This window comes from Elaeis guineensis, chromosome 2, assembly GCF_000442705.2.
Source record: "Elaeis guineensis isolate ETL-2024a chromosome 2, EG11, whole genome shotgun sequence".
NCBI lineage: Eukaryota > Viridiplantae > Streptophyta > Magnoliopsida > Arecales > Arecaceae > Elaeis > Elaeis guineensis.
This window is the reverse complement of record NC_025994.2, coordinates 109,707,601-109,733,045: the sequence shown is the minus strand read 5'-3', so window position 1 is coordinate 109,733,045 and position 25,445 is coordinate 109,707,601. Positions and strand designations below refer to the sequence as shown.

Sequence of the window (25,445 nt, the reverse complement as noted above, 5' to 3'; positions counted from 1 at the left end):
ATATATATAAAACAATACTCTATGGATCAGTATTGAAATGTTGCCAACTCAGCTTCTCAAATGAGTTTTGTTATGCTATCCGAAAAGAACACATTTTTATATTAAATTATATTATTAATGTATGATATTATTATATTTTTATAATTAAAATTTATTTATATAAATAGTTGAAAATACGAGTGATTTTAAGAATTTGAATATATATTATTTTATTATTTAGATATAATTTTTTTATTCGATTATATTAAAAAAAATATTTTCATACATCCGATCCTGCGTTAGTTTGATCAATGTTCTAAACATCAGGAGAAGATGACAGAAGAAAAGATCCGATCATAAAAATAGATATATTTAAAAATATGTAAATCCAAATATAAACTGAAGTTGTCATCTAATCTAAGATAATAACCTAAATATCATTAACCTAGTAATAAAATTTTAGGCAGAACGGGTTTTCCGTGATTCAATGGACTTAATTTCCCAAGAGCTATAGAAGACTGGTTTTTTTTGGGATGTCTGCTCCCTGGAAAGTCGAAACTCAGAAAAGAATATTCCAGTGAAGCGAAATTTTATAAGAAGGAAAAAAAAAAAAAAAACCATGATATAACGTGACTGATCACATGCCGAAGGCCACAAACGCCAGCAGCCGCTGTCACCGTTTCACGCCTTTGTTTCACTCTCCCCTTGCTCTCCAAAACCACGCCTGCAACCACTTGAGATCTCTTGAGTTTTCCGTGATCTTAGATTTTTGTTGCATCACTTGTGGTCCATTTTCTCACAAAGATCGTGATCTTTGTCTCAGATCATATGCTCTTTTAGTTGGTTCTTATATGATCGAAGTTTGTGCGTCATTCGAGCTTGCGTTGGCATACTTTTCTGGTTGCTGCTCTGTTTAAATTACAGATTCTGTGGTAGAAGGGAAGGTATGATTGGACCTATCATGGATGTTGGTAGTGTGGGATTGAAGGCCAATGTACACTTGAGCCCAGTGAAGAACGGTGGTGTTGGGAGTGGAGAAACTGTGATCTGGGGGGAACGGTTGTGTGGCAGGGTGGCAAAGAAGAGTGTGAAGAGTAGCAGTTTGGGTGGTAGGGGTAAGTCCGGTGTTGCATTCTGTGTTCTCATTTCCGATATCAACAAGAAGACCCTGGCAAGTGATCACGCTCCAAGTACCTTTTTTTATCTTACAAGCATGTAGACATTCTTTTCTCTTTTCTGTTGAGAAAAAGGGTAGCAGTTCTTCCCTGTTTCATTTCACAAAATGTAAGGTTAGAAAGAGAAAAAGAAAAAAGTTCATAATGCAAATCTTTTTCCAAAAAAAGGGAGTACTTTCAAATATAATTATGTATAGACTCGTTTGCTTGGATTGGTAAGAAATATCCTTCCAGTTTGTTAGGCTATTGATCTCCCCTTATCTGATGGAGGTTTTTGGAGTTTGGATGGTTTGTATTTCTGGTTTGTGTCTTCGTTCTGATATGTTTGATCTGCTTCGGCTTTTGATTGATGAATGGTGTTGCTAATTCTTGGTCACAAGTTCAGGTCTTTCAGGCACCAATCTTGGGGAATCCGAAGGCAGACCCCAAGAATGTTGCTTCTATCATACTGGGAGGAGGTGCTGGAACGCAGCTATTTCCACTCACTAGTACAAGAGCCACACCAGCTGTAAGAACTATGCATGCTTCCCTTCTTCAAGGATTATTTTATCAATATGTTTTTACGTTTGTAAATTGTTGGAGTGATATAAGCTCCTACAGGAAAAGGTATAGTTTTATTCTTGACTATTTTGGGGTTCCATCTTGTCATCTTTAATATTTTACTTGATTGCAAGTAAAGTTGGGATGTATTTGGATATATCTTTAAATTTGGTTCTTCTATGGTCCATCAGGTGGATCTTGATTTCAGAAAGCTTGATCTTGATTAACATAGAAATTTGAGATTAGTTTCAGACTAGATTCTGGCAGAAGCTTGGTACCAAGCATGACTCTTTCTTTTAATGGCTGATGAGGAGTGTATTGCTTGTGAGTGATGGTGGACACGATAATTTTCCAGACGTTTTTTTCTTCTTTTTTTTTTAAAAAAAAATTTTCAAGAGTGTACCTTGATGAACATTTCCTCTGTGGGTTGATTTCCATGAAAGAATATTTTATCATGATCATTAACAGTACAATTTACATGCAAGTCAATCTGGTTTAATTTTCCTGCATCAGCCTGCAAATTATCCCAACTCTTCCTACAGAATTGTTCTCTGGTTTACTATGGCTGGTTGTCTGTAGTCCCGTGTACCAGCTCGTGTTTATGGTGGAATTCTATATTCTTCATTCTCTAAACTCTTTATGCGCTATAACTTTACATGCTTCGTTTTTGTAATTTATGTTTTCTATTAAAAATCTAAATGAACAATTCTTTCTATTCATGTAATGACAAAATTTGTTGCTTTTTGTGTACTTCCTTCTCCATATTATTTGATTCATTGATCAATAGGACTTAAAAGCATTCATAGTTCATAACTATTATGGACAAGCACTAATCAAATCAACAAAAGAGGCAATTGTAACTTTGTTTCTGATAAGTGATAAAGGTAGTCACTTTTGGATTTCCCAACATTTATTGAATTGACTGCATGGTTTCTTTTTCTTGTTTTTAAAGAATAACGTTGACTACATGATTTTACATTATGTAGGTGCCAATTGGAGGATGCTACAGGGTTATCGATGTTCCTATGAGCAATTGCATCAACAGTGGCATAAACAAGATATTTATCATGACCCAGTTCAATTCTGCATCTCTCAATCGCCATATTCATCGTACATATAACCTTGGGAATGGCATCCACTTTGGTGATGGATTTATTGAGGTAAAACTTCTTAATTTTTAAGCTAATTCAAAGTTCCTTTCTCACTCTATTGAATAATACCATGCCAAATCAAGAAGATCATCAGATCGACTGTTTTATATCTTTTGATGGTATTGGTGAAGCAGGCAAGTAGCTGATAATGAACTACATAGCTGGCTGAAAACCACTGCATATTGTTAACTAAGCTTGCCTCAGAATAAGGATTCCAATTTTGTTGTGTTTATGATATATTTTTGTAATCGACATTGGAATTGTTTAGAGTTAATTTTTTAGTGCAACTCTGCTTCCATTTCCAATGAAAAGTTGATTTCATTCCATGAGCAGGTTTTGGCAGCTACACAAACACCAGGGGAAGCTGGAATGAACTGGTTTCAGGGCACAGCAGATGCTGTTAGACAATTTATTTGGGTCTTTGAGGTAGGAAAATATTGGACAAAGAAGGGAACTGCTAAAGCATATGATGAGATTTCATGTTACATCTTCCTTAATTTCCTTATGCATCAACAGGATAACAAGAACAAGAACATTGAACACATACTGATTTTGTCTGGAGATCACCTGTATCGGATGGACTACATGGACTTTGTGGAGGCATGCTGGAGCATAGTTAGTCGATTGTTTATACTGTTTTTATTGCCATATTTATTAACAGAGGTTTATTGTACATGACATATGCAGAAGCATATTGATGCAGGTGCTGATATTACGGTCTCATGTGTTCCTGTGGGTGACAGGTATGTTGGATGGACATAATTACTTTGCTTCAGTTCTGTTGCTGTTATCCTAATTTTATCTGTGTTCGTTGCTCAAAAAACATATATCCAGGTTCAACTTTTAACTTTGTTCTAAATACTAAGTTTGTAATTTTTTCTCAAAAGAAAATTGTAAAATTGTTGCTTGTGTTTTGGCTATGATATATACTACTTCATATGACTGAATTTCTGAAAAACCAACTTCCAGAAGTCATTCTATGTTCAGCTAAAAAAAAATACATGCTAATATCACTCTAAACTACTCTTAAGTGACTAATTATATTTCATAATCTAGTCATAAGAATTTCGAAATTATTAAATTTCTTTTGGAGTTGATGAAATATTGTACTTGGCAGGCACTATAGCTACTCGAAGCTTAGTATACTCTCACCAAACAATGGCAATATGTGAATACAGCTTCTACTGAAATAAATAAGAACTTTAATTCTTGACTTCAGAATACTCTCACTGACATGCTTCAATTCACTACTTTAATTTCTTTTTATTAAAATTTACCAATATTTATTATTTTTTGATACTAATGAATACACATTAAAATAAATAAGAACTTTTGAGTAATATGTAAATATGTAGATCAGAAATCATTTAGATATGGTCTAAAGATTTGAATGATCATTTTTCATCATTCTTTGATCCTATGTAGGATAAAGAACTTGAATTGTTGGCATGCCTGATCTGAAGGTTGTTTTTTATGACTGTAGGAGTGTAAATACATCTAGGTGTCTTTTTATCAGTGCCTTACACAGTATAAAGCTAATATTTCCTTTTGTCAGTTCCTTACACAGTATAAAACTAATATAGATCAATTAGAGGAAACACATTGCCTGTAATTAGAAATAAATTGCTAACTAGTAGTTCCCCAAAAATGTTGAGCAGACTCAATCATGGCCTGTGGTAAGGTTGCTATTTATCATCAATTATAATAATTTGTTTCTCAGCCTATCTCTCATCTTCTTATACTTAGTTTACTGCTGCTTGAATCTCAAAATCTTTTCCTTTGCAGCATCTTTGTTTTTTGGGCAATCCCTTTGCAACATCTTCGGTTTCATCTTCACATATAGTTTTAATTTCCTTCACATGTAAATTATTTCTTGGCCAATTTGTATTTGGTGTTCAGTTTCATAACCATGTAACCGTTTGCTTAAATCCTTCGAAGCAGGGAAATTATTAATTCCAAGTTTCTTATTCAAAAATCAAAACTTGTACTATATTCATGTTCTAGTAGATAATGTACATTAAATCACCTTCTCTATTTGCTCTCAATTTTCTAATCCATCTCTTAAGCTGAAATGATATGAAAAAGTTAGTTTCTGATAAAAACTCATTTTCTGTGCTTGATATGATTGGTTAGTTACAATGGTACTTGTCCATAATTACAGAAAAGTGGTGGGTTGCTCCTTTTGTTCAATCTTCTCTTTTAGCAAATGCTTTTTTTTTGTTTTCACTGACTTGGTAAATATTATCTGAAAGTCGAGCATCTGACTATGGATTAATGAAGATCGACAAAAGCGGCCGCATTATCCAATTCTCAGAGAAACCCAAGGGTGCTGATTTAGAAGCTATGGTTAGAATATCCTCTCAATCCCCTCTTCTTTAAAATCTCTCTGAAGCATGGAATATACACTCTGCTGCTACCACTAATCCCATCTCTCATAAAAAACTTTAATTAGAAAGTCTCTTTGGTGGTATGCAGAAAGCTGATACCACTTTTCTCAGACTGTCTCGTCAAGATGCTAAGAGATACCCCTATATTGCATCAATGGGAGTTTATGTCTTTAAAAGGGATGTTCTTCTAAAGCTTCTAACGTAGGTTTCACCTTTCTCGAGGAGACAGCTTATTTCAGGGTCTTCATTCTTGATAATTGTTATCTTTTTTAGGTGGAGGTATCCGAAATCCAATGACTTTGGTTCAGAGATCCTTCCATCAGCTGTAAAGGAGCATAATGTTCAGGTGAGAGAGCGTACTTTAAACTGGAATTCTGCTTATCTATTTACTTTACCTCCTCTTCTGATATTGGATGAGTGATCTGTGGTTATAAGCTCAAGGTGGGGTTTTAAGCAATATCTGAATCTCATTGTTGGTTCATCCCTCTGCTTCTATTGTGCTATGAAGATTGGTGCATTATGAATAATCCTGAATTGGCAGGCATATTTATTCAATGATTACTGGGAGGATATTGGAACAATTAATTCATTCTTCAATGCTAATTTGGCACTCACAGACCAGGTTGCTATTGCTTACAGAGACAGTAGGAAGTAACATGTATTCATATACTTTGCTTCGCATCCTTATTGTTAGAATTTCTTTATTGCTGAAAATATGAAACAGAAGCTGAGTCTCCTATCCATGTTTTGGTCTTTGTGCAGCTTCCAAAATTTCAGTTTTACGATCCAATGACACCCTTCTTCACATCACCTCGATTTTTGCCCCCAACCAAAATAGAAAAATGCAGGGTATGTGGAAATGCATTATGAGGTTCTCATCTCTATTATAATCTTTTTGCATCTCACAGTGAAAATGAAACATGCAGATCTTGGATGCAATTATTTCACATGGATGCTTCTTGCGTGAATGTAGCATTCAACATTCTGTAGTGGGAGTGCGCTCACGTTTGGATTATGGTGTAGAATTGAAGGTACGGAACTAAGATTAAACTTTATTATCTAAACTTTAGCCCCTTCTATTTGAACAATAGTAGTTGACATTCTTTGTAGTGTCTAGTGAGTCATATTTCCTGTAAATTTGTATGGTGGATGTTTGTGCGCGCACATATGTACATACTTGTCCCTTTTTATTTTGGACCAGATTGTCCTTTATTCCAATATTGTTCTGGTAAATGCTAATTCATTCGGAAGGTAAGCCATTTAAAACCTCCATTTATTTAAAGGATTGGTTGTGTTGGAAAAGATTTAAGAGGGTTAAATGTTAGATATGTACAAGTGGAAGTAGCGGATTCCATAGATTCAGGGATAACTACTGAGACGAGGTGCTTCCAAATAAAGACATCAATTCTAATCATTACATGAGCATGGGATCCCTTTTAGGATTAGAATAGAACGGGCTTCTCCCTCTTAATATGTGTAACCGTACTTTAATGCTCTTCGACTTGGGACAAAATGCTTTCTTCCTATTCTCTCTCTCTCTCTCTCTAAGGAGGAGCAGGTGTCCCACCTGACTTCATCAAGCTATACCACAAGGTTTTCTGTACCGGTATCGGACGGCATGCCGGTGCCGGCCCGGTACGGTATGGTACCGGTACCATATTGTACCAACACATGGTACGCCAAAGCATACCGGTTCGGCCCGGTACGGCAAGCCCTGCTATACCATCTTCCAAAGTGGCCTCCTATTCCCTGTTCCTCATTTTACATGTCCATCCTATCCGATTGGTGTCCATGGCTCCATTCCAACTTTCCTTATATTCTAGCAAATGTTAGTTTCCTTTTTTCTTGCCGATCTTTCTATTCTCATCTCGTTTGCTCTGCACCCTCATTTAATTGAACATGGTATTTGTTAGGATTTGACATCTCGAGATTCGGTCTACATTGAGCCCACAGCGAGGTTCGCGACGAAAAACGGAGTCCAACGAGACCAAGATCACCCCAAACAGAGTCCGGACGGAGGAGATACGCGCGTTTGAAGTCTGCACGGAACTCGAGGTGGCGGAGGACCGCCGACGGCTGGCCGACGGAGTGGCGGCAATGCAGCCGCGCGCAGCGGTGCGCGGCCCAGGCATGGCCAATGCGCGGGCTGGGCGCGCACAGAGCGCGGCCCAACGGGCGGGCCCGCCCGGGCCTAGGCGCACGGGCCGGCCCAGCCCCAGGCACGCGGGGTGCAGCCCAAGCCTAGGCGCATGGCGCAGGCACGGCCCAGGCCCACACACGGGCCGGCCCAGGTCCAAGCGCTACGCAGGGAGCCCGTTTGCCCGGTCCACGGTGGATCGGGCGGTGCACAGAGGAGCGCATGGACTGCAGAGCCGTTTCTCATCCGTTTCTTGCGATCCACAGCACTATTCTGTGGATCGGAGCGCGATCCAACGGCATGGGTTTATCCCAATCTTGATCCAACGATTTGAAACTTAATTTGGGCTTGATAAGGAGTCTTAAACCTAATCTAATTCAGGTTTAAGGCCTATAAAGGCCTGTATACAGTGAACAGTGGAGGTGTGGCTTTGTGTGGTTCGGCTGGTGGTCTCGTGGGCACGGTCGGCTTCGCACGGAAACCAGAGATGAACCTGTGAAGAAGAGAGAGAGACGCGAGGAAGCTGTGGAGAGGAGCAAGGCTCCTGGACAGCGGACAGCGGATAGCGATCACTTCAGGGGTTCAGGGGGGTCTTTCTAAAGAGAGCTTTTGTGAAGGAGAACTTCCTGTGAGGGAGAAATCGGATGTATGAGAGTTGAGGGTGAGATCTTCTCTTGTAATATTTTTTTCTGATAGTGAAGTTTGTATGCCTCGTGGAGGCGAGCTTTTTTTTGGTTGATCCACGTATTTTGATTGTTTTCTGTTTTATTTTTTCTTTCTTCCTGCTGCATCGCGCAGTACCGAAAAGGTCTTGAGAGGTGGTGTCCTGGCCAGACATCCACCCAACAAGTGATATCAGAGCGAGGCGGTACAAGGATACAGATTGTAGTGGTGGTGAGCAAGACTGAAGATGGAGAAGACAGGATCAATCAAGATGGAAGTTAATAAGTTTGATGAAAAGAGCAATTTCTTCTTGTGGCAGACAAAGATGAAGGACGTACTCATCCAGCAAGGGTTGATTGATGCTCTCTTGTGTAAGGAGGAGCCGACCACCATAGAGGTGTGGGATTGGAAATGACTACAGATGCAAGTGGTGAGTACCATCCGCATGTACCTAGCGGATGAGGTGGTGATCCATGTACTTAGCGAGACTTCCCCGACAGTGCTGTGGTCGAAGCTCGAAGAGTTGTACATGACGAAGTCTCTCACCAACACTCTTTTCCTCTGGAGGCAGTTTTACCAGCTGCGAATGGCTGAGGGACAGAGCATGCAGGAGCATTTAAGTCATTTCCAGAAGATCCTCACCGACCTCAGCATTGGTGAGAATGTTGAGAAGATCAGAGCACTGGTTTTACTAGCGTCGCTTTCCTCTTCGTACCAGTCTTTGGTAACTGCTTTTCTAGTGGAGAAGAGCACCATCAAGATGGACGAGGTCACCATGGCCATACTCCAGAACGAGATTCTTAGGAGGGAGAATTCGGCTTCGAGCTCAGATGGCGATAGCTCAGCCTTGGTGGCTTCTGGAGGAGCAGGAGGTGGTAGACGGAGCGACAGAAGATCGCGACGAGGGCGGTCCAAATCCAGGAGGGACTTGAGTATGACTAGGTGTTACCGGTGTGACGAGTTGGGGCATCTAGCTTGAGATTGCTTTCAACTTAAGGATCAGACGATGGCTGCTGTAGCGACGGCTAGTAGCGATTCAGATGGAGATGTCTTGGAGATATCTGACGAGATATCTACTTCTTTCCAGCAATAGATTTTAGATTCTGCATGTACCTATCATGTATGTTGTAGAGAGAAGCAGTTTGACTCCCTAGAGAACAGTGAGGGCACTGTTTATCTGCCGGATGGATCGAGCTGTGCGATCAGAGGCATCGGGATGGTTAGCTGGAGGACACATGATGGTGCAGTGAAAAGATTGGAGGAGGTCCGATACATACTTGATTTCAGACGGAATCTTATCTCACTGAGCAGACTGGATTCGAGAGGCTACAAGACGTAGCTGGTGGAGGAATCCTGAAGATGCTACGTGGTGATAGGATTATTTTGGAGGGGAAGAAGGGGAGGAGAGGACATTATTATCTGGCAGGGAGTCCAGTGCGAGGTGGAGCTTCAAGAGCTAGGTGGAGCCTAGAACGAGGTGGAGCTCCAAGTGAATGTGGATCGGGCACGAGACAGGAGACTCGGAAGGACGAGAAGTGATGTTGCAAGGTGAGATTCCTATTGTCCAGGATGATGTCTCGAGCAGGTCTCAGGTCAGGAGGAGCACAGCATACAACGGAGATAGGATCGAGCGGTCTGATTCGACTTCCATATTTGTCCATCCATGATCAGGTGGTGTTTGCCCCAGAGCATGGGGGCAAGGAGATCCAGAAGCTCTCGGATTTAGGAGGAGGTCGAATATCGAATCGAGGTAAAGATTGTTAGAATTTGATGCCTCAAGATTCGGTCTACATTGAGCCCACAACGAGGTTCGCGATGAAAAATAGAGTTCAACGAGATTAAGATCATCCTAAACAGAGTTCGGAAGGAGGAGATGCGCGCGTTTGAAGTCTGCATGAAACTCGAGGTGATAGAGGACCGCCGGCGGTAGGCCGGTGGAGCGGTGGTAGTACAGCCGCGCCAGCGGTGCGCAGCCCAGGCGCGGCCAGCGCGTGGGCTAGGCGCACGCAGGGCGCGGCCCAGCGGGTGGGCGCGGCCCAGGCCTAGGCATGCGGTTCGGGCGCGGCCCAGGCCCAAGCGCCACGCAGGGAGCCTGTTTACCCGGTCCACCGTGGATTGGGCGGTGCAAACAGAAGCGCGTGGACCGCAGAGCTGTTTTCCATCCATTTCTTGCGATCCACGGCACTATTTTGTGGATCGGAGTGCGATCCTACGACGTGGGTTGATCTCGATCTTGATCCAACGGTTTGGGACTTAATTTAGGCTTGATTAGGAGTCTTAAACTTAATCTAATTGAGGTTTAAGGCTTATGAAGGCCTGTATACAGTGAACAGTGGGGGTCTGGCCTTGTGCGGTTGGCGGGTGGTCTCGTGGGCGCGGACGGCTTCGTGCGGAAACCAGAGATGAACCCGTGAAGAAGAGAGAGAGATGCGAGGAAGCTGTGGAGAGGAGCAAGGCTTTTGGACAGCGGACAGCGATCACTTCAAGGGTTTAGGGGGTCTTTCTAGAGAGAGCTTTTATGAAGGAGAACTTCCTGTAAGGGAGAAATCGGATGTACGAGGATTGAGAGTGAGATCTCCTCTTGTAATATTTTTTTTCTCATAGTAAAGTTTGCATGTCCCATGGAGGCAAGTCCTTTTTTGACTGATCCACGTATTTTGATTATTTTCTATTTTATTTTTTTTCTGCTGCATCGTGCAGTACTGAAAAGGTCTTAGGAGGTGGTGTCCTATCGAGGTGGTGTCCTATCAGACATTCACTCAACAAGTGGTATCAGAGCGAGACGGTACAAGGACGCAGATTGCAATGGTGGTGAGCAAGATTGAAGATGAAGAAGACATGATCAATCAAGATGGAAATCAACAAGTTTGATGGAAAGAGTAATTTCTCCCTGTGGCAGGCAAGGATGAAAGACGTGCTCATCCAGCAAGGGTTAATTGATGCTCTCTTGTGCGAGGAAAAGTTAACCACCATGGAGGTGCGAGATTGGAAACGACTACAGATGCAAGCGGTGAGTACCATCTGCATGTACCTAGCGGATGAGGTGGTGATCCAAGTACTTAGCGAGATTTTTCTGACGGTGCTGTGGTCGAAGTTCGAAGAGTTGTATATAGAGAAGTCTCTCACCAATAATTTTTTTCTCTGGAGGCAGTTTTACTAACTGCGGATGGCTGAAGGACAGAGCGTGCAGGAGTATTTAAGTCATTTTCAGAAGATCCTCACCGACTTTCTTAGCATTGGTGAGAATGTTGAGGAGAAGACCAAGGCATTGATTTTGCTAGCATCGCTTCTCCCTTCGTATGAGTCTTTGGTGACTGCTTTTCTAGTGAGAAAGAGCACCATCAAGATGGACGAGGTCACCGCGGCGATACTCCAGAATAAGGTTCTCAGGAGGGAGAACCCAGCTTCGAGCTCAGATGGCAGTAGCTCAATTTTTGATGGCTTCTGAACGAGCAGAAGGCGGTAGACAGAGCGACGGGAGATCGCGACGAGGGCAGTCCAAGTCCAGGAGGGACTTGAGCAAGATCAGATGTTACCGGTATGATGAGTTGGGGTATCTAGCTAGAGATTGCTCTCAACTTAAAGATCAGACGATAGCTGCTGTAGCGACAGCTAGTAGCGATTCAGATGAAGATGTTCTAGAGATATCTGATGAGGTATCTACTTCTTTCCAGCAGTGGATTTTAGATTCTGCATGCACCTATCATGTATGTTGTAGAGAGGAGTAGTTTGACTTTCTAGAGAATAATGAGGGCACTGTTTATCTGCTGGATGGATCGAGCTGTGCGATTAGAGGTATCGAGACGGTCAGCTGGAGGACACATGATGGTGCAGTGAAGAGATTGGGAGAGGTCCGATACATATCCAATTTCAGATATAACTTATCTCACTGAGTAGACTGAATTCGAGAGGCTACAGGATGGTAACTGGTGGAGGAATCCTGAAGGTGCTACGCGGTGATAGGATTATTTTGGAAGGAAAGAAGGGGAGGAGAGAACATTATTATTTGGCAGGGAGCTCAGTGCGAGGTAGAGCTTTAGGAGTCAGGTGGAGCCCAGAATGAGATGGAACTCCAGGTGGAGCTAAATCAGGCACGAAACAGGAGACTCGGGAGGACGAGAAGCAACGTCGCAAGGTGAGATTTCTATTGCCGCAGGATGATGCCCCGAGCAGGTCTTAGATCAAAAGGAGCATAGCATATAATGGATATGAGATCGAGCAGCCTGATTCGACTCTCATATTTGTCCATCCATGATCAGAAGGTGATTATCCCAGGACATGGGGGCGAGGAGATCCAGAGGCTCTCGAAGTTAGGAGGAGGCTGAATATCGAGTCGAGATGGAGATTGTTAGGATTTGATGTCTTGAGATTCGATCTATATTGATCCCACAGCGAGGTTCGCGATGAAAAATGGGGTTTAACGAGATCAAGATCAATCCAAACGGAATCCGGACGGAGGAGATACGTGCGTTTGAAGTCTGCATGGAACCCGAGATGGCGGAGGACCGTCGGTGGCCGGTGGCAGGCCAGTGGAGCGGCGACAGCACGGTCGTGCGCTGCGATGCGCGGCCCAGTCACGACCAGCACGTGGGCTGGGCACGTGCAGGGTGCGGCCCTGGCCTCGGCTCGCGGCCCAGGCCCACATGCGGGCTGGCCTAGGCCCAAGCACTGCGCAGGGAGCCCGTTTGCTCGATCATGGATCGAGCGGTGCACAGAGGAGCGCGTGGACCGCAAAGCCATTTTTCATCTGTTTCTTGTGGTTCACGGTACTATTCCATGGACCGGAGCGTGATCCAACGACGTGGGTTGATCCCGATCTTGATCCAACGGTTTGGGATTTAATTTGGGCTTGATTATGAGTCTTAAACCTAATCTAATTGAGGTTTAAGGCCAATAAAGGCCTATATATAGTGAACAGTGAACAGTGGGGGTGTGGCCTTATGTGTTTCGGCTGGTGGTCTTGTGGGCGCAGACGGCTTCGGGCGGAAACCAGAGATGAACCCGTGAAGAAAAGAGAGAGATGCGAGGAAGCTGTGGAGAGGAGCAAGGCTCCTAAATAGTGGACAGCGATCTCTTCAAGGGTTCAAGGGGGTCTTTCTAGAGAGCTTTTGTGAAGGAGAACTTGCTGTGAGGGAGAAATCGGATGTACGAGGGTTGAGGGTGAGATCTCCTCTTGTAATATTTCTTTTCTCATAGTGAAGTTTGCATGCCCCGTGGAGGTGAGTCTTTTTTTGACGGATCCACGTATTTTGATAGTTTTCTGTTTTATTTTTTCTTTCTTCCTACTGCATCACGTAGTACCAAAAAGGTCTTGAAAAGTGGTGTCCTGGTCAGACATCCATCCAACAGTATCCAACTTTACAATGCTTCAAAAATTACTTATCCCTCTACCTTTTCTCCTGCAAAGTCTCATCTTATTGACCACTCCAGAAATACATTTCCTTTCCGTCATGCTCCAATTATCTTTGTTCCTATGCTTCTCTGGATACAAGAATAATTATAGAACACATTAGTATTTCTTGGCCTTGGACTTGGTTTGGGATCTCCTATGGTCTATTTTTTCATAATCCTATAGATAGGTATTATCATTGTATTAGATAAACTTTATCCCATATATTTTTCTCATCGATTTATTTTTAACATGCATCATCTATAGATAACATACTGCAGGAGGCATCCTATCAATTGGCAGTCACACACAACTTGCGACATGTTGTGGCCAACTCTCCGTCGCTTGTCGTTGGGAACGAACACTTATAAAACAGCATCCACGCAGATCGAATTTGTGTCCGGTGGGAACCCTTCGATGCCTAAGTCAGAGAAGAAAGTTGATAAATAGGAGTTAAATGTAAGTAATAGCAGAGTTTTGGTCCAGAGTTCGCTTACCAACCTTATTCCCTTACCCCCTTTTATAGATGAGATTGTTGTAACTGTCGGATGTGGCCCCGCATTTTATGGCGCTAAATTGTCGGGCCATAAATATAAAATTAGTGAGACGTTACTTTCCCTTAATAGCCGCAACATAGTCGATAACCATTCATGACGGTTATGGTATGTTGAGCAGATTAGCCGATCATATGTCGATAGAACCGATCATATGTCGGTAAAATCTGTGAGCGACCGTCGGCTAGTAGTTCTGTTATGCCGATAGTTTAAGTTGTCCGCTGTCGATCGGTAGTAGCCGCTGTCGATTGATAATAGTCGAATCATTAGTCGGTCAGTCGGCAGTAGGTCGGTGCAGCTTGCTCAGTTGGTCGATGAAGAGTCAAAACTGCATATTCAGCCGATGTAGAGTCGGGGTTGTATGTACGATCGGTCGGCTGTTGTTGAGTCGAAATCGGTAATCGGTTGACCTAAGTCGGAGGTCGATTGACTTATCCCAACAGTTGCCCCCCACTCCCAAGTTTAAGGTGAGTCGACGTGTGTGTTACCACGTAGTTTGTCATGTTGGACGAAGAGAGTTATTTTTTGTCACATCGAATCTCGATTTTGATGCCGTTTTCTTCGAGATACAGATGATTGGCTATTTTGTCGTATTGGCAGGTACAGTTGTCTGTTACACTGATCAGACGATTTGGTATCAGTTGTCAGTGTCAGGCGTTATTTCGAAAGGTCGATTCGGCGTCTGATGATATGATTCTGACAAGTAGATTTGTTCCACGTATCTGAATATTATTGGATCGGAATTGTTCACGTGGATAGAGGTGACGTGACTCAATCTGGGGCAGGTGCATTGAACCGTCTGATCAATGGTCGGTCCAGATGTTGCCACATATCGTCATTTGGTAGATCTTCGATTTGACCGTCTTCATCTCGACCGTTGAGGGATCCTATATATAAGGTTGCTCTCAGTCAAATTTTTATTTTTCACTATTTTTGATGCTGGAACTCTATCGGATTGTTACCCCAGTGTCCAAGGTTATCGATCAATTGCTCCCAATTTTCAGGTTAATTTTATCTTTCTTTTGAGTCCTTTTCTCTAAAGTCTTTGTCTTCTTCATAGTCGTTCTCATGGCTAGGGCTTCTCCTTCTCGGGAAGATCGATTGGAGAATTCGATTGATGAATCCAGTTGAGTCCGGATGTGGAGGCCTCTTCACTTTCAAGATCGAATGTTGAGTGACTTCGGGAGCAGTTTTGTATCCTGAAGCAGTTTCAACTTTTCGTTCTTGGGGCCGATGGTCAGGTGAATAACCCACCTTGGGCCAGGTGGTCTTCTATGTTGAAGATCTTCAGGCGGGTTTTCGATTTCTGATTTCGAAATTTATCCAGAATATTTTGGATTATTACGGACTTTGCCCGGCTCAGTTGACACCGGACTCGATCCGACTGATAATTAGTTTTGCTTTGCTGTGTCGGATATTGCCGACCATGCCCTGTCCTTCTCTTTTTCGGGCTTTCTTCATCCTCCGACCTCATCCGAATGCCCAAGGGTGGTGGTTCTTCAACCTTCGAAAAGGTCTTTTCTTTATTACCGATCTTCAATCATCCATTCATGGATGGAAGAACCAGTTTTTCTTTGCTTCTTCTCTTTCTTGGGGTTTTCCTTCTCGTTAGGGCGATCCATGATCCGATCTCAATGACAATAGCCAAGTAGAGGTCAATGACCAGGAGGACTTTCATTGGCTGAAAGATATGTCAGTGTCGAAACAGAAAGAGCTTGTAACTGAACAGGCCCTTTATGACATCGGCCTTAGTTCGGTTTCTCGTCTAAGTATAGTATAGTTGGTCGGTTATTTCTGACTTTCTTTTTACTTGTTGAATTGTACTGATCTCCGTTGTAATTACAGCCATGCAGCAGAGAGTGCGAGTGTCAAATGCCGACATTCGTCAGCATGCTGCCAAGAAAAGGGCAGCATCTGAGGTCGGGCCTTCGCGATCGCTAAAGAGGCATCAAGCACCAGCTCCAGTCGGCGTTTCAACATAGGCCGTGGAACCTGATGCCCCATCGGCATCAGTTTCCGAACCAGTCTTGGCACTGTCAACTTCAACAGTGCTCCCTGCTATGTCGTCCGAGGAAAGGGCGGCAAGGGGAACTATCGAAACAACATTGGTAGTCTCACCATCTGAGGAGGTTCGGACTGAGACAAGAGAGCTCGAACAATCTGCGGCTGCGCCAGTTGCTCCTTCAGTTGGGGCGCAGTCAAGCTCAAGTTTCCCGTCGCTTTCAAACATGGGGCCACTGACAACAGATCGGGGAAAAGCTCCGATGGCGTCGGCGGATGATGCAGCATCGGAGGGCCATGCGGTGCACTTCGACCTCCAAGTGCCCATCGATGAATCGGCCCTGGTTAATTCTGTACTGGCCAACTGACTGTGCCAGACGACTCTTCTTCCGGCTGATCGGGAGCATCGGAGGAAACGGTCGGTGGTCAAAATATTTTTGTCCTTTTATCCGACAATCATCGGGGTAAGTCTCTTTGGTATTTTTTTTAATCCGACTTATTTTCTGTCTGCAGTTGATCCACGACATGTCTGACCTGGAGGCCGGCTACACGAAGTTCGCCGACATCCGTAGTACGTGAAAAAATAAGGTGGCAGCCGCCGACGTTGAGAAAGCTGCTGCACTTGAACAACTTGAGTCGGCGGCAGAGCGGGAAGCCAAACTTCAGGAGGTTTTCCGACTGACTGATGACTTGGCATCCTCGAGGGTCAAACTTAAGTCGGCTCACGAGGCTATTTCGGCTATTGAGTCATAGGTCAAGAGCAAGAAACACTCTATCTATCGGCTTCGACGAGAGCGAGATGGATGTATTGAAGAACTCGAAGCCGAACATTGGCGTCATTGGGTCAGCCTGAAAAGGTTGGCACTGGCCGAAGAAGAATTATCCTCTGCTCGAGCCGATGCTGATTTGGCCAAGGCAAAAGCAGAGTCGGCAAAAGAAGCACTGGGTCGGGCAGTCGAAGATTTCTGAGGTTCGAAAGAATTCAAGAAAGAGATCTTCGAAAGTGGCTTCGCTTCGTACTGCATCGGTATGAAGACGGTCCAGATGCAGTTGGAAAACTATACCCGAACCTCGACTTGAGCAGCATTGTCCCTCCAAGATCGGAAGACGGAGTTACTGAAGAAGAAGCTGCTCCGACTCAAGAAGAAGCACCGACTGGGCCCGAAATCATTCATGTCGATGATGCTACACCCGAGCAAAGAAACGATGACGAAGCTTAGTCGGTGAATTCTTTTTTTTTTTTTGTTTCTGTAATCTGATGCTTGTAGTCGGACTTCGATCCAATTTTGTAACTCCTTTTTTGACAGTGAATGAAAGTATTCTTTTTCTAAGTTTAGGTTCTTGTTTTACTCGTTCACAATGCTTGCAACGTAGAATAACCACCGAGCATTAATCGATGATCCGATCATTCGGTAAGACTTGTAGAATATCCATTAGTCACGTAGTCGTTTTGACATACTTAATAGAAATTAGGATAATGATTGTAGGTCGAATATTCCATTTCCGACATTTGGTCAGGCTTGTACGTCGAATTATCTGATAATCTGTGGCAAGCCGAATATCCCTCGACTAGTCGTAGCCTAGTCGGTATAATTTCAATCTGACCTTGGTCGTTTTGGTATTTTTCGTTCTGCTTAGTTGGGACTAAGTCGGCATATTAGTCTTTCGACAATAGTCAGCTTTTACAATGGAGAGCCAATATTGAGAACCGAAGTATAATCGACGATTCAGCTTTTGCGGTGAAAGTCTGTGTAGTCGATGTCGGTTGAGATTGCAGTCGGTATGTCAGTTTTTGCATGAGAATCGAAATACAGTCGTCACCGAAATAGTTGATTCTTCAATTTTTATAGTGGAGGCTGAGATAAACTTCGTGTCAAAGTACAGTAGATAGCTCGATTTTGGCAATGAAAGCCGATATATAGCCAGTAGTTGATAAAATTTGTCAAAGGCTTGCAATTTTGAGTTTCTGATTGTATTTTAAATAATGTACATATCGACACTTTTATTGATAATACATCTTCATATTGTCGGCATTCCATGTTCGGGGAATCGTCGACCCTTCGAGAGTTTTAAGCCGATATGCGTTCGGTCTAAGAGTTTCGGATATTTTGTAAGATCCTTCCCAGTTCGGAAATAATTTTCTTTGATCCAAAGGTTTTGAGGCTTCTACTTTTCTTAAGACCAAATCTCCTGATCGAAAGACCTTCGGTTTGACTCTTACATTGTAATACCGGACTATCCTTTGCCGATATGCAGCCATCCGAACTTGAGCTTGCTGTCGGAGTTCTGGAAGGAGATCTAAGTCGGCTCTCCAATGCTCGAAGTTTCTCGGCTCACTATATTGCTCCACTCTTGTTGACGGCAATCCGATCTCAAGCGGTATCATTGCTTCTTTTCCATAAGCTAAGTTGAAGGGAGATTCCCCAGTTAGTATGCGAGGAGTTGTTCGATATGCCCATAAGATTGGATATAATTCTTCTATCTAGAGGCCTTTGGCTTCATTCAGTCGGGTTTTTAGCCCATGTAGGATTGTCCGGTTGGTTATTTTCACCTCACTATTTGACTGTGGATGGCCGACCGATGTGAGTTTATGCGTAATATGAAACTTCGCACAAAATTCTTTGAAATTTTGGTTGTCAAATTATCGACCATTGTCGGTGATGATGGTGTGTGGTAAATCGAATCTGTAAATGATGAATTTTTGAATGAAGTCTTCCATCTTGCTTTTAGTGATTTGTGCCAGAGGTTCAGTTTCTATCCATTTGGTAAAGTAGTCGATGGCGATTACTATGAATTTCCTCTGACCAGATGTCGGGGGAAAAGGATCAAGTATGTCAATCCCTCATTGTACGAAGGGCCATGATGCTACAATCGACGTCAGCTGATTAGCCGGTTGATATTGTATATTTGCATACTTTTGACATGGTTCATACCTTCAAACGAGTTCAACTGCGTCTTTTTTCATGATGGGCCAGTAGTATCTTTATCGCAAAACTTTATAAGCTAGAGACTTGCCTCTTAAGTGATTTCCGCAAATCTCTTCATGCACTTCTCTGAGTGCATAGTCGGCATCTGTAGATCCCAAACACTTCAGCAAGGGGAGAGAGAACGATCTTTTGTAAAGATATCCATTTATTATTACATATTGAGAGGCCATCCATCGAAGTTGTTTAGCCTTTGAGGAGTCCGCAGGAAGGGTCCCATCGGTCAGGTATTGAATGATCGGATCCATCCAGTTTGGTTCGATAGTGAGCTGCAATACCTTTTCGATTTTATCAATACTCGGCTGTTCGAGGCATTCAACAAATATCCGACTCAGCGAGTTGAAAGCGGTAATAGCCAGTCGTGAAAATATGTCGGCCCGAGCATTTTCGGTTCTTGGAATATGAAAGATCTCGAAATATTTCAAGCTTGTCGTCAAATCTTTCATCTTCTGAAGGTACTTCATCATAATGGGGTCGCGGGTCTCAAATTCACCCTTGACCTATCCAGTAATCAATTGTGAGTCGGTGAAGACCTTCAAACTGTCGATCTCAAGCTCCTTGGCTATCTTCAAGCTGGTCAAAAGTGCTTCATATTCGACTTGATTATTTGAGCCTTTAAAGTTGAACCGAAGGGCGTACTCGGTGACTACTTCGGAATTCATGAGTATAAGGCCAGCTCCACTACCTTGTGCATTAGATGCTCCATCAATATGCAGCACCCAGGTCTATTTTAAGTCGGGTTTGGGAGTCGTAGCCTCTTTTATTGTGTTGTCATATGTATCTTCTGATTTATTATCGAATATAGTACATTCGGCGACAAAATCGGCTAGGACTTGCGCCTTCATGGACGGTCGTGGGCGATATTGAATGTCGAACTTGTCAAGCTTCACTGTCCACTTTGCCATCCGACCTGACATGTCAGATCGATGTAAGATTGCCTTCAGCAGCTGATCTGTCAGAACTACAATCGAATGGGCTTGAAAGTACGGACGAAGTCGTTGTGCCGATATGATTAGGACGTAGATCATTTTTTCCGCCTTTGAGTATCAGACTTCGATATTGTGAAGTACTTTGCTGGTGTAGTAGATTGGTCGATGGATTTGATTCTCATCCTCCTGGACGAGCACCGAACTAACTGCTTCCGCTGAAGTTGCCAAGTAGAGATACAATGTCTCTCCGACCCTTGGTTTTTTGAGCAAAAGTGGAGAAGCCAAGTATTGTTTCAAGTCTTCGAAGGATTGTTAGCATTCATCTGACCATGAGAAATTCTTTGTCTGTCGTAAAGTTTTGAAGAATGACAAGCATCTCTCGACCGACCTAGAAATAAATCGGCTGAGCGTGGCAATCCTTCTGTTGAGTTGCTGTATCTCTTTCTTTGAACTCGGATGCTTCATGTTGATAATGACTTTGATTTTTTAGAGATTAATCTCGATTTCTCATTGTGAAACAAGAAATCCGAAAAAATTTTCGGAGGTTATCCCAAATGCACACTTAGTCGGGTTTAATTTTATCTGATGCCATTGGAGTGTGTCAAAAGCTTCCTCCAAATCTCGAATATGATCTGAAGTTTGGGGACTCTTCACCAGCATGTCGTCCACATATACTTATATATTCCGTCCAATCTATATCATGAAGATCTTGTTGACGAGCCATTAACAGGTAGCGCCAGTATTTTTCAGACCGAAAGGCATTACTTTGTAGCAGTATATGCCTTTGTCGGTCACAAAAACCGTGTGCTCTTTATCTTTTGGTGCCATGCGGATTTGATTATATCTAGCGAAAGCATCCATGAAACTCAGAAGTCGGTGGTCAGAAGTCGCATCAACCAATTGGTCAATCTTCAGCAACGGAAAGCTGTCCTTCGGACAAGCTATATTCAGATCGGTATAGTCAATGCAGATCCTCCACTTTCCATTGGCTTTTCTTACCATTATCACATTGACAAGCCAGTTGGGATATGTAGCTTCTCTGATGAAGCCTGCTGCGAGGAGTTTGTCGACTTCATCAATGACCTTTTGTCTTTCAGGAGCAAAATGTCGCTTCTTCTGTCTCACCGACTTAATATTTGGGTTGATGTTAAATCGATGAGTTATTATTTCTAAAGAAATCCTGGGCATATCGGTGGTCGACCAAGCAAAAATGTCGGCATTGGCTCTGAGCAATTTTATTAGTTGTTATCACTCTGAGTCGGATAATTGAGATCCAATTTGGATCATTTTTTCGAGATCTTCTTTTAACGGGATGGAAATCAGTTGTTCAGCTGGTTCACCCCTCTCCTGATTCTCTTTAGTCCAATTTGTCAACAGGCAAAGAGTCTTCAGGTTTATTATTTTCGGTGGAGATAAGAAAGCAACATCGGGTGAGTTGTTGATCTCCACGCATCTCTCCGACTTCATATCTTGTCGAAAATCGGACTAACAAATGATATGTCGAAACCACTGCTCTTAGAGCATGAAGCCCAGGTCGTTCGAGTATGGCATTATAAGTCGAAGGTACTCGAACCACCGTGAACGTTATGAAAATAGTGCTCTGTTGTAGTTCGGTCCCAGCGGTTAAGGAGAGAGAAATTTCTCCCTCCATTGTGACAGCATCTCCTGTGAAGCCGATCAGTAGTGTCGAGACTTTTCTGAGTCGGTCCGTCAGCAGTCGCAATCGGAAGAAAGTCGAATAGAACAAAACATCGATTGAACTTTCATTATCTACAAAGATTTTTTTTACATCATAGTTCGCTATTGTTGTCGAAACAACAACAGCATCATCATGGAGAGTCTGAATTTCTCGAACATCTTCCGAAAAAATTATTACATTGTCGAATCATCGTGGCTTTGCCGACTCATCTTCGGAAGTCCCCTCCTGTCCAATTGTTTGGAGATCATGTTGATTACCCCCACAGTCGGTTGATTATTTACAGTTTCTTCAGTTTGCAGTGGAGGTCGTTGATCAGCAGAAGGTTGAGTCGGTGGATCTCTTCGATATTTTCGAGGTAGCCTCGTCGAATAAGGGCTTCTATCTCATCCTTGAGCTGGATGCATTGTTTGGTATCATGATCATGATCACGATGAAACCGACAATATTTTTTTCGATCGTGGTTTCTCGACAATACCTTCATCGGTGGGGGGTGTCGTAGACATTCTGCTCTTTCTATCTCTATAAGGATTTGCGCACGAGGAGCGAAAAGAGGAGTATAGGAGTCATACCTGCCGTAACTCCATCTTGGACTCCGTCGTCGGGACGAAGCTCGCTTATTGGGTGGTGTTCGACTTGATTCGGTCGGAGCTCCTTCCTTTTTCTGTTTCTTCTTCTTCTAACTTTTGTCTTCTGTCTGGCACCGGTCAGAAGCTCCTTTATTTGCGTGCATATACTTGTATGCACGCTCTAAAAGTTCGACATAAGTCCGAGGGAGAGTTTTGTCCAAAGAATATATAAATCGAGATCCCCTTAGACCTCTTTTCATGGCTGAGATAGCCATATTTTCATTGAGGTCTTTGACCTCAAGTGTGGCCGCATTAAAACGAGCAACAAAATCTCGAAGTATTTCAGTCTCTCCTTGCTTAATCGAGAAGAGTCTATCAGAAGTTCGTGGCAGTCTTCGACTGGTGCTGAAGTGAGCCACGAAAGAATGTTCTAGCTGTCCGAAAGAATATATGCTTCCCGACTGAAGCTCGGAGTATCAGGCTCGAGCAGCTTTCCAAAGAGTTGTCGGGAAGCCGATGCATAAGAGGACATCGGTCACCTCCTGAATCGTCATGAGAGCCTTGTAGCTCTTAAGGTGGTCGATCGGGTCGGTAGATCCGTCGTATGGTTCCACCTGAGGCATCTTGAACCGAGATGGGATTGGTTGGTCCAAGACGTGCTGAGAAAGCGGCTGGACGGTGTGGAAGTCGTAGTCGTTGGAGGACTTCCGACCTTCCACTTGAAGTTGAGCAAATTGACGATTGATCTCTTGAAATTTACGTTCATAATCATCGAATCGCCGTTGAGAAACTCCGCAGGTAGAACCACCCGACGAGTTTGAAGGAGACATGGAGGGCGTTCGCAGTCGTTTCTCCTTCCTAATACTATTGAGACGGGAAGGAGAGGGGGAACATCGGGAATGATGAGTGGCACATTGAGAGTGTCGAGAATGTCGTTGTTCGTCTCGATGAAGAAGTCGAGATAGTCGCTCCAGAGAAGGAGACGGTGATCGCCGTGGATGACGGCGGCTGTGCCTGGATGGCACCGATTGTGCCACCGGTTGCTCTGTCGGTGGCTGTTGCTGCTGGGTTTGTTGCTGTGGGAGGCTTTTGACTGCCTTCGTGAGGACAGTCATCTGCTGCATGAGTGCAGTGATCTGGACGTCCGTGGTGATCACAGGACGTGAAGAACTAGGCTTTACTACAGGAGGAGGAGGAACCTCTTTCCGACGGGAAGAGTGTCTCGCCGACCCGATTGCAGTAGAATGATGGGCCCTAGTTTTCGCCATAGTGAATACAATTTCTCTTCTCCTATTTGGCGCGTCAATCTATTATGGCCAACTCTCCGTTGCCTGTCGTCGGGAACGAACACCTGCAAAATAGCGTCCATGCAGACCGGATTTGTGTCCGGTGGGGACCCTTCGATGCCTAAGTCAGAGAGGAAAGGTGGTGAACAGGAGTTGAATGTAAGCAATAGCAGAGTTTTGGCCCAAAGTTCGCTTACCAGCCTTGTTCCCTTACCCCCTTTTATAGATGAGATTATTGTAACCGTTGGACGTAGTCCCGTATTTTATGACGCTAAATTGTTGGGCCATAAATATAGAATTAGTGGAGCGTTACTTCCCCTTAATAGTCATGACATAGTCGATAATCGTTCGTGATGGTTATGGTATGTTGAGCAGATTAGCCGACCATATGTCGGTAGAATCTGTGAGCGACCGTCGGCTAGTAGTTCTGTTATGCCGATGGTCTAAGTCGTCCGCTGTCGATCGGTAATAGTTGTTGTCAATCGGTAGTAGTTGTTGTCGATCGGTAATAGTCGACTCATTAGTCGGTCAGCCGGCAGTAGGTCGGTGCAGTTCGCTCAGTTGATCGATGAAGAGTCGAAACTGCATATTCAGCCGATATAGAGTTAGGGTTGTATGTCCGGTCGGTCGGCTATTGTTGAGTCGAAGTCGGTAATCGGTTGACCTGAGTCAGGGGTCGATTGACTTACCCCAACATGACATGACAATTTTCCTCTTGAAACTTCAAATGTCCTATAGATGTTCCAGGGTTCCAGTGAAAAACTGAAGCTACCATGTTTTATTGTCTGCGTACTGGGCTTCTGGTCCAGATATACTAATTGTGAATTAAATGACTGAATTAAATAGCATGACAATCAAAATTACAGTGTCATAGTTTTTTAAATAATGTCATAGATCTCTGATTACTCGGAAATGCTAATTATACATCCCAGCAGCAATATGGGTGCTAACGTTAGGTTAATATTTGAGAATGAAAAAGATTGAAGTATAAGTCAACTAAACATTTCAAAACCATTGGGACTCATTCAAGTCTTGCAAAGAAACTTGACTAATGCTGAGTATTTTACTTTTTCTTCTGATCATCTCAGGATACTATGATGATGGGTGCTGACTACTATGAAACTGAAGCTGAAATTGCTTCTCTGCTGGCAGAGGATAAGGTGCCAATTGGTGTAGGACAAAATACCAAAATCAGGTGAGACTTAGAAACAGTACTGTTTACGAATGTATGAAAGCTTAAATTTTATAAGACAACCTCTAAGGTTTTCCTCTGTTCTTCCAGTAATTGCATCATCGACATGAATGCTAGGATTGGGAAAAATGTCATCATTGCAAACAAAGATGTATGTGCTAACTTTCATATCTACTTGTCAGAAATTTCAATATTAACTTGCAGACTTTGTCCCTCATAACAGGGTGTTCAGGAAGCTGATAGGCCACATGAAGGATTCTATATACGATCCGGGATCTCCATAATTCTCAAGAATGCAACCATCAAAGATGGTGCAATCATATAAAATGCAATCTTTCCGGATGCTTTATATTGACAGTGTATTTTGACGCTATGGAAGTAGAGGTTTTAAGGCTGGAGAAACAAGGAAGAGGGATAGATGATCTAGGCAATGATCTTATGCTGTAACGATCATTGAAGCTAGTGTTCAGTTTTTTTATATCTTGCTAGCAATAAACTTCAAAGGGCTTTCTACGACAGCTAGAAAGCAAGCAACAGTGCGACAGCCGCATCCTTGTCTGTAATTCAGAAGTTTGTTCATATTTCAGAGTGCTGTCAGTATCAATAAATTTAGAGCCATCTCGCTTCTTTTTTCATGTAAATAAATATAGCTGCAGTGGGCCTTAAGGCGTTTTGTAGTATAAGTTTATTTCACAATGGAAATCTTAGTTTTTTTTTTTTTTTTTTAAATTACTTTTATGGGGGTATTGCGCATGGATGAAGCAGCAGTTATCTTTCGTTCTTGCTAAAAACTTATGATGAGAACTACAGAAA

At 43.1% G+C, this 25,445-nt stretch overlaps 1 protein-coding gene across 4 annotated transcripts; it reads left to right on the top strand.

Annotated features, from left to right (window-relative positions):
* Positions 1 to 637: 637 nt before the first annotated feature.
* On the top strand, positions 638 to 25,385 carry LOC105048507 (glucose-1-phosphate adenylyltransferase large subunit 2, chloroplastic). Of its 4 annotated transcripts, none has more exons than XM_019845940.3 (15): positions 638 to 1,150; positions 1,540 to 1,662; positions 2,681 to 2,854; positions 3,179 to 3,271; positions 3,362 to 3,445; positions 3,533 to 3,588; positions 5,098 to 5,191; positions 5,321 to 5,433; positions 5,506 to 5,578; positions 5,774 to 5,854; positions 5,995 to 6,081; positions 6,159 to 6,263; positions 24,529 to 24,635; positions 24,723 to 24,783; positions 24,856 to 25,385. In XM_019845940.3, the coding sequence occupies exons 1-15, from the start codon at positions 926 to 928 to the stop codon at positions 24,955 to 24,957; spliced, it is 1,578 nt and encodes a 525-aa protein (XP_019701499.1). In that variant the 5' UTR covers positions 638 to 925; the 3' UTR covers positions 24,958 to 25,385. The 4 variants fall into 4 exon arrangements, with proteins under 4 accessions (XP_019701499.1, XP_029121281.1, XP_073108757.1 ...); XM_073252657.1 differs by having other exon boundaries at positions 1,014 to 1,169; XM_029265448.2 differs by lacking the exon at positions 5,774 to 5,854.
* Positions 25,386 to 25,445: the final 60 nt, after the last annotated feature.

Excerpts from the sequence above, each read along its gene's own strand:
- LOC105048507 (XM_019845940.3), top strand. The coding sequence starts at position 926 with ATGATTGGACCTATCATGGATGTTGGTAGTGTGGGATTGAAGGCCAAT. Across the intron at positions 3,589-5,097 it reads TGTGTTCCTGTGGGTGACAG|TCGAGCATCTGACTATGGAT; the intron begins GTATGTTGGATG and ends ATTATCTGAAAG. Across the intron at positions 24,784-24,855 it reads TCATCATTGCAAACAAAGAT|GGTGTTCAGGAAGCTGATAG; the intron begins GTATGTGCTAAC and ends CCCTCATAACAG.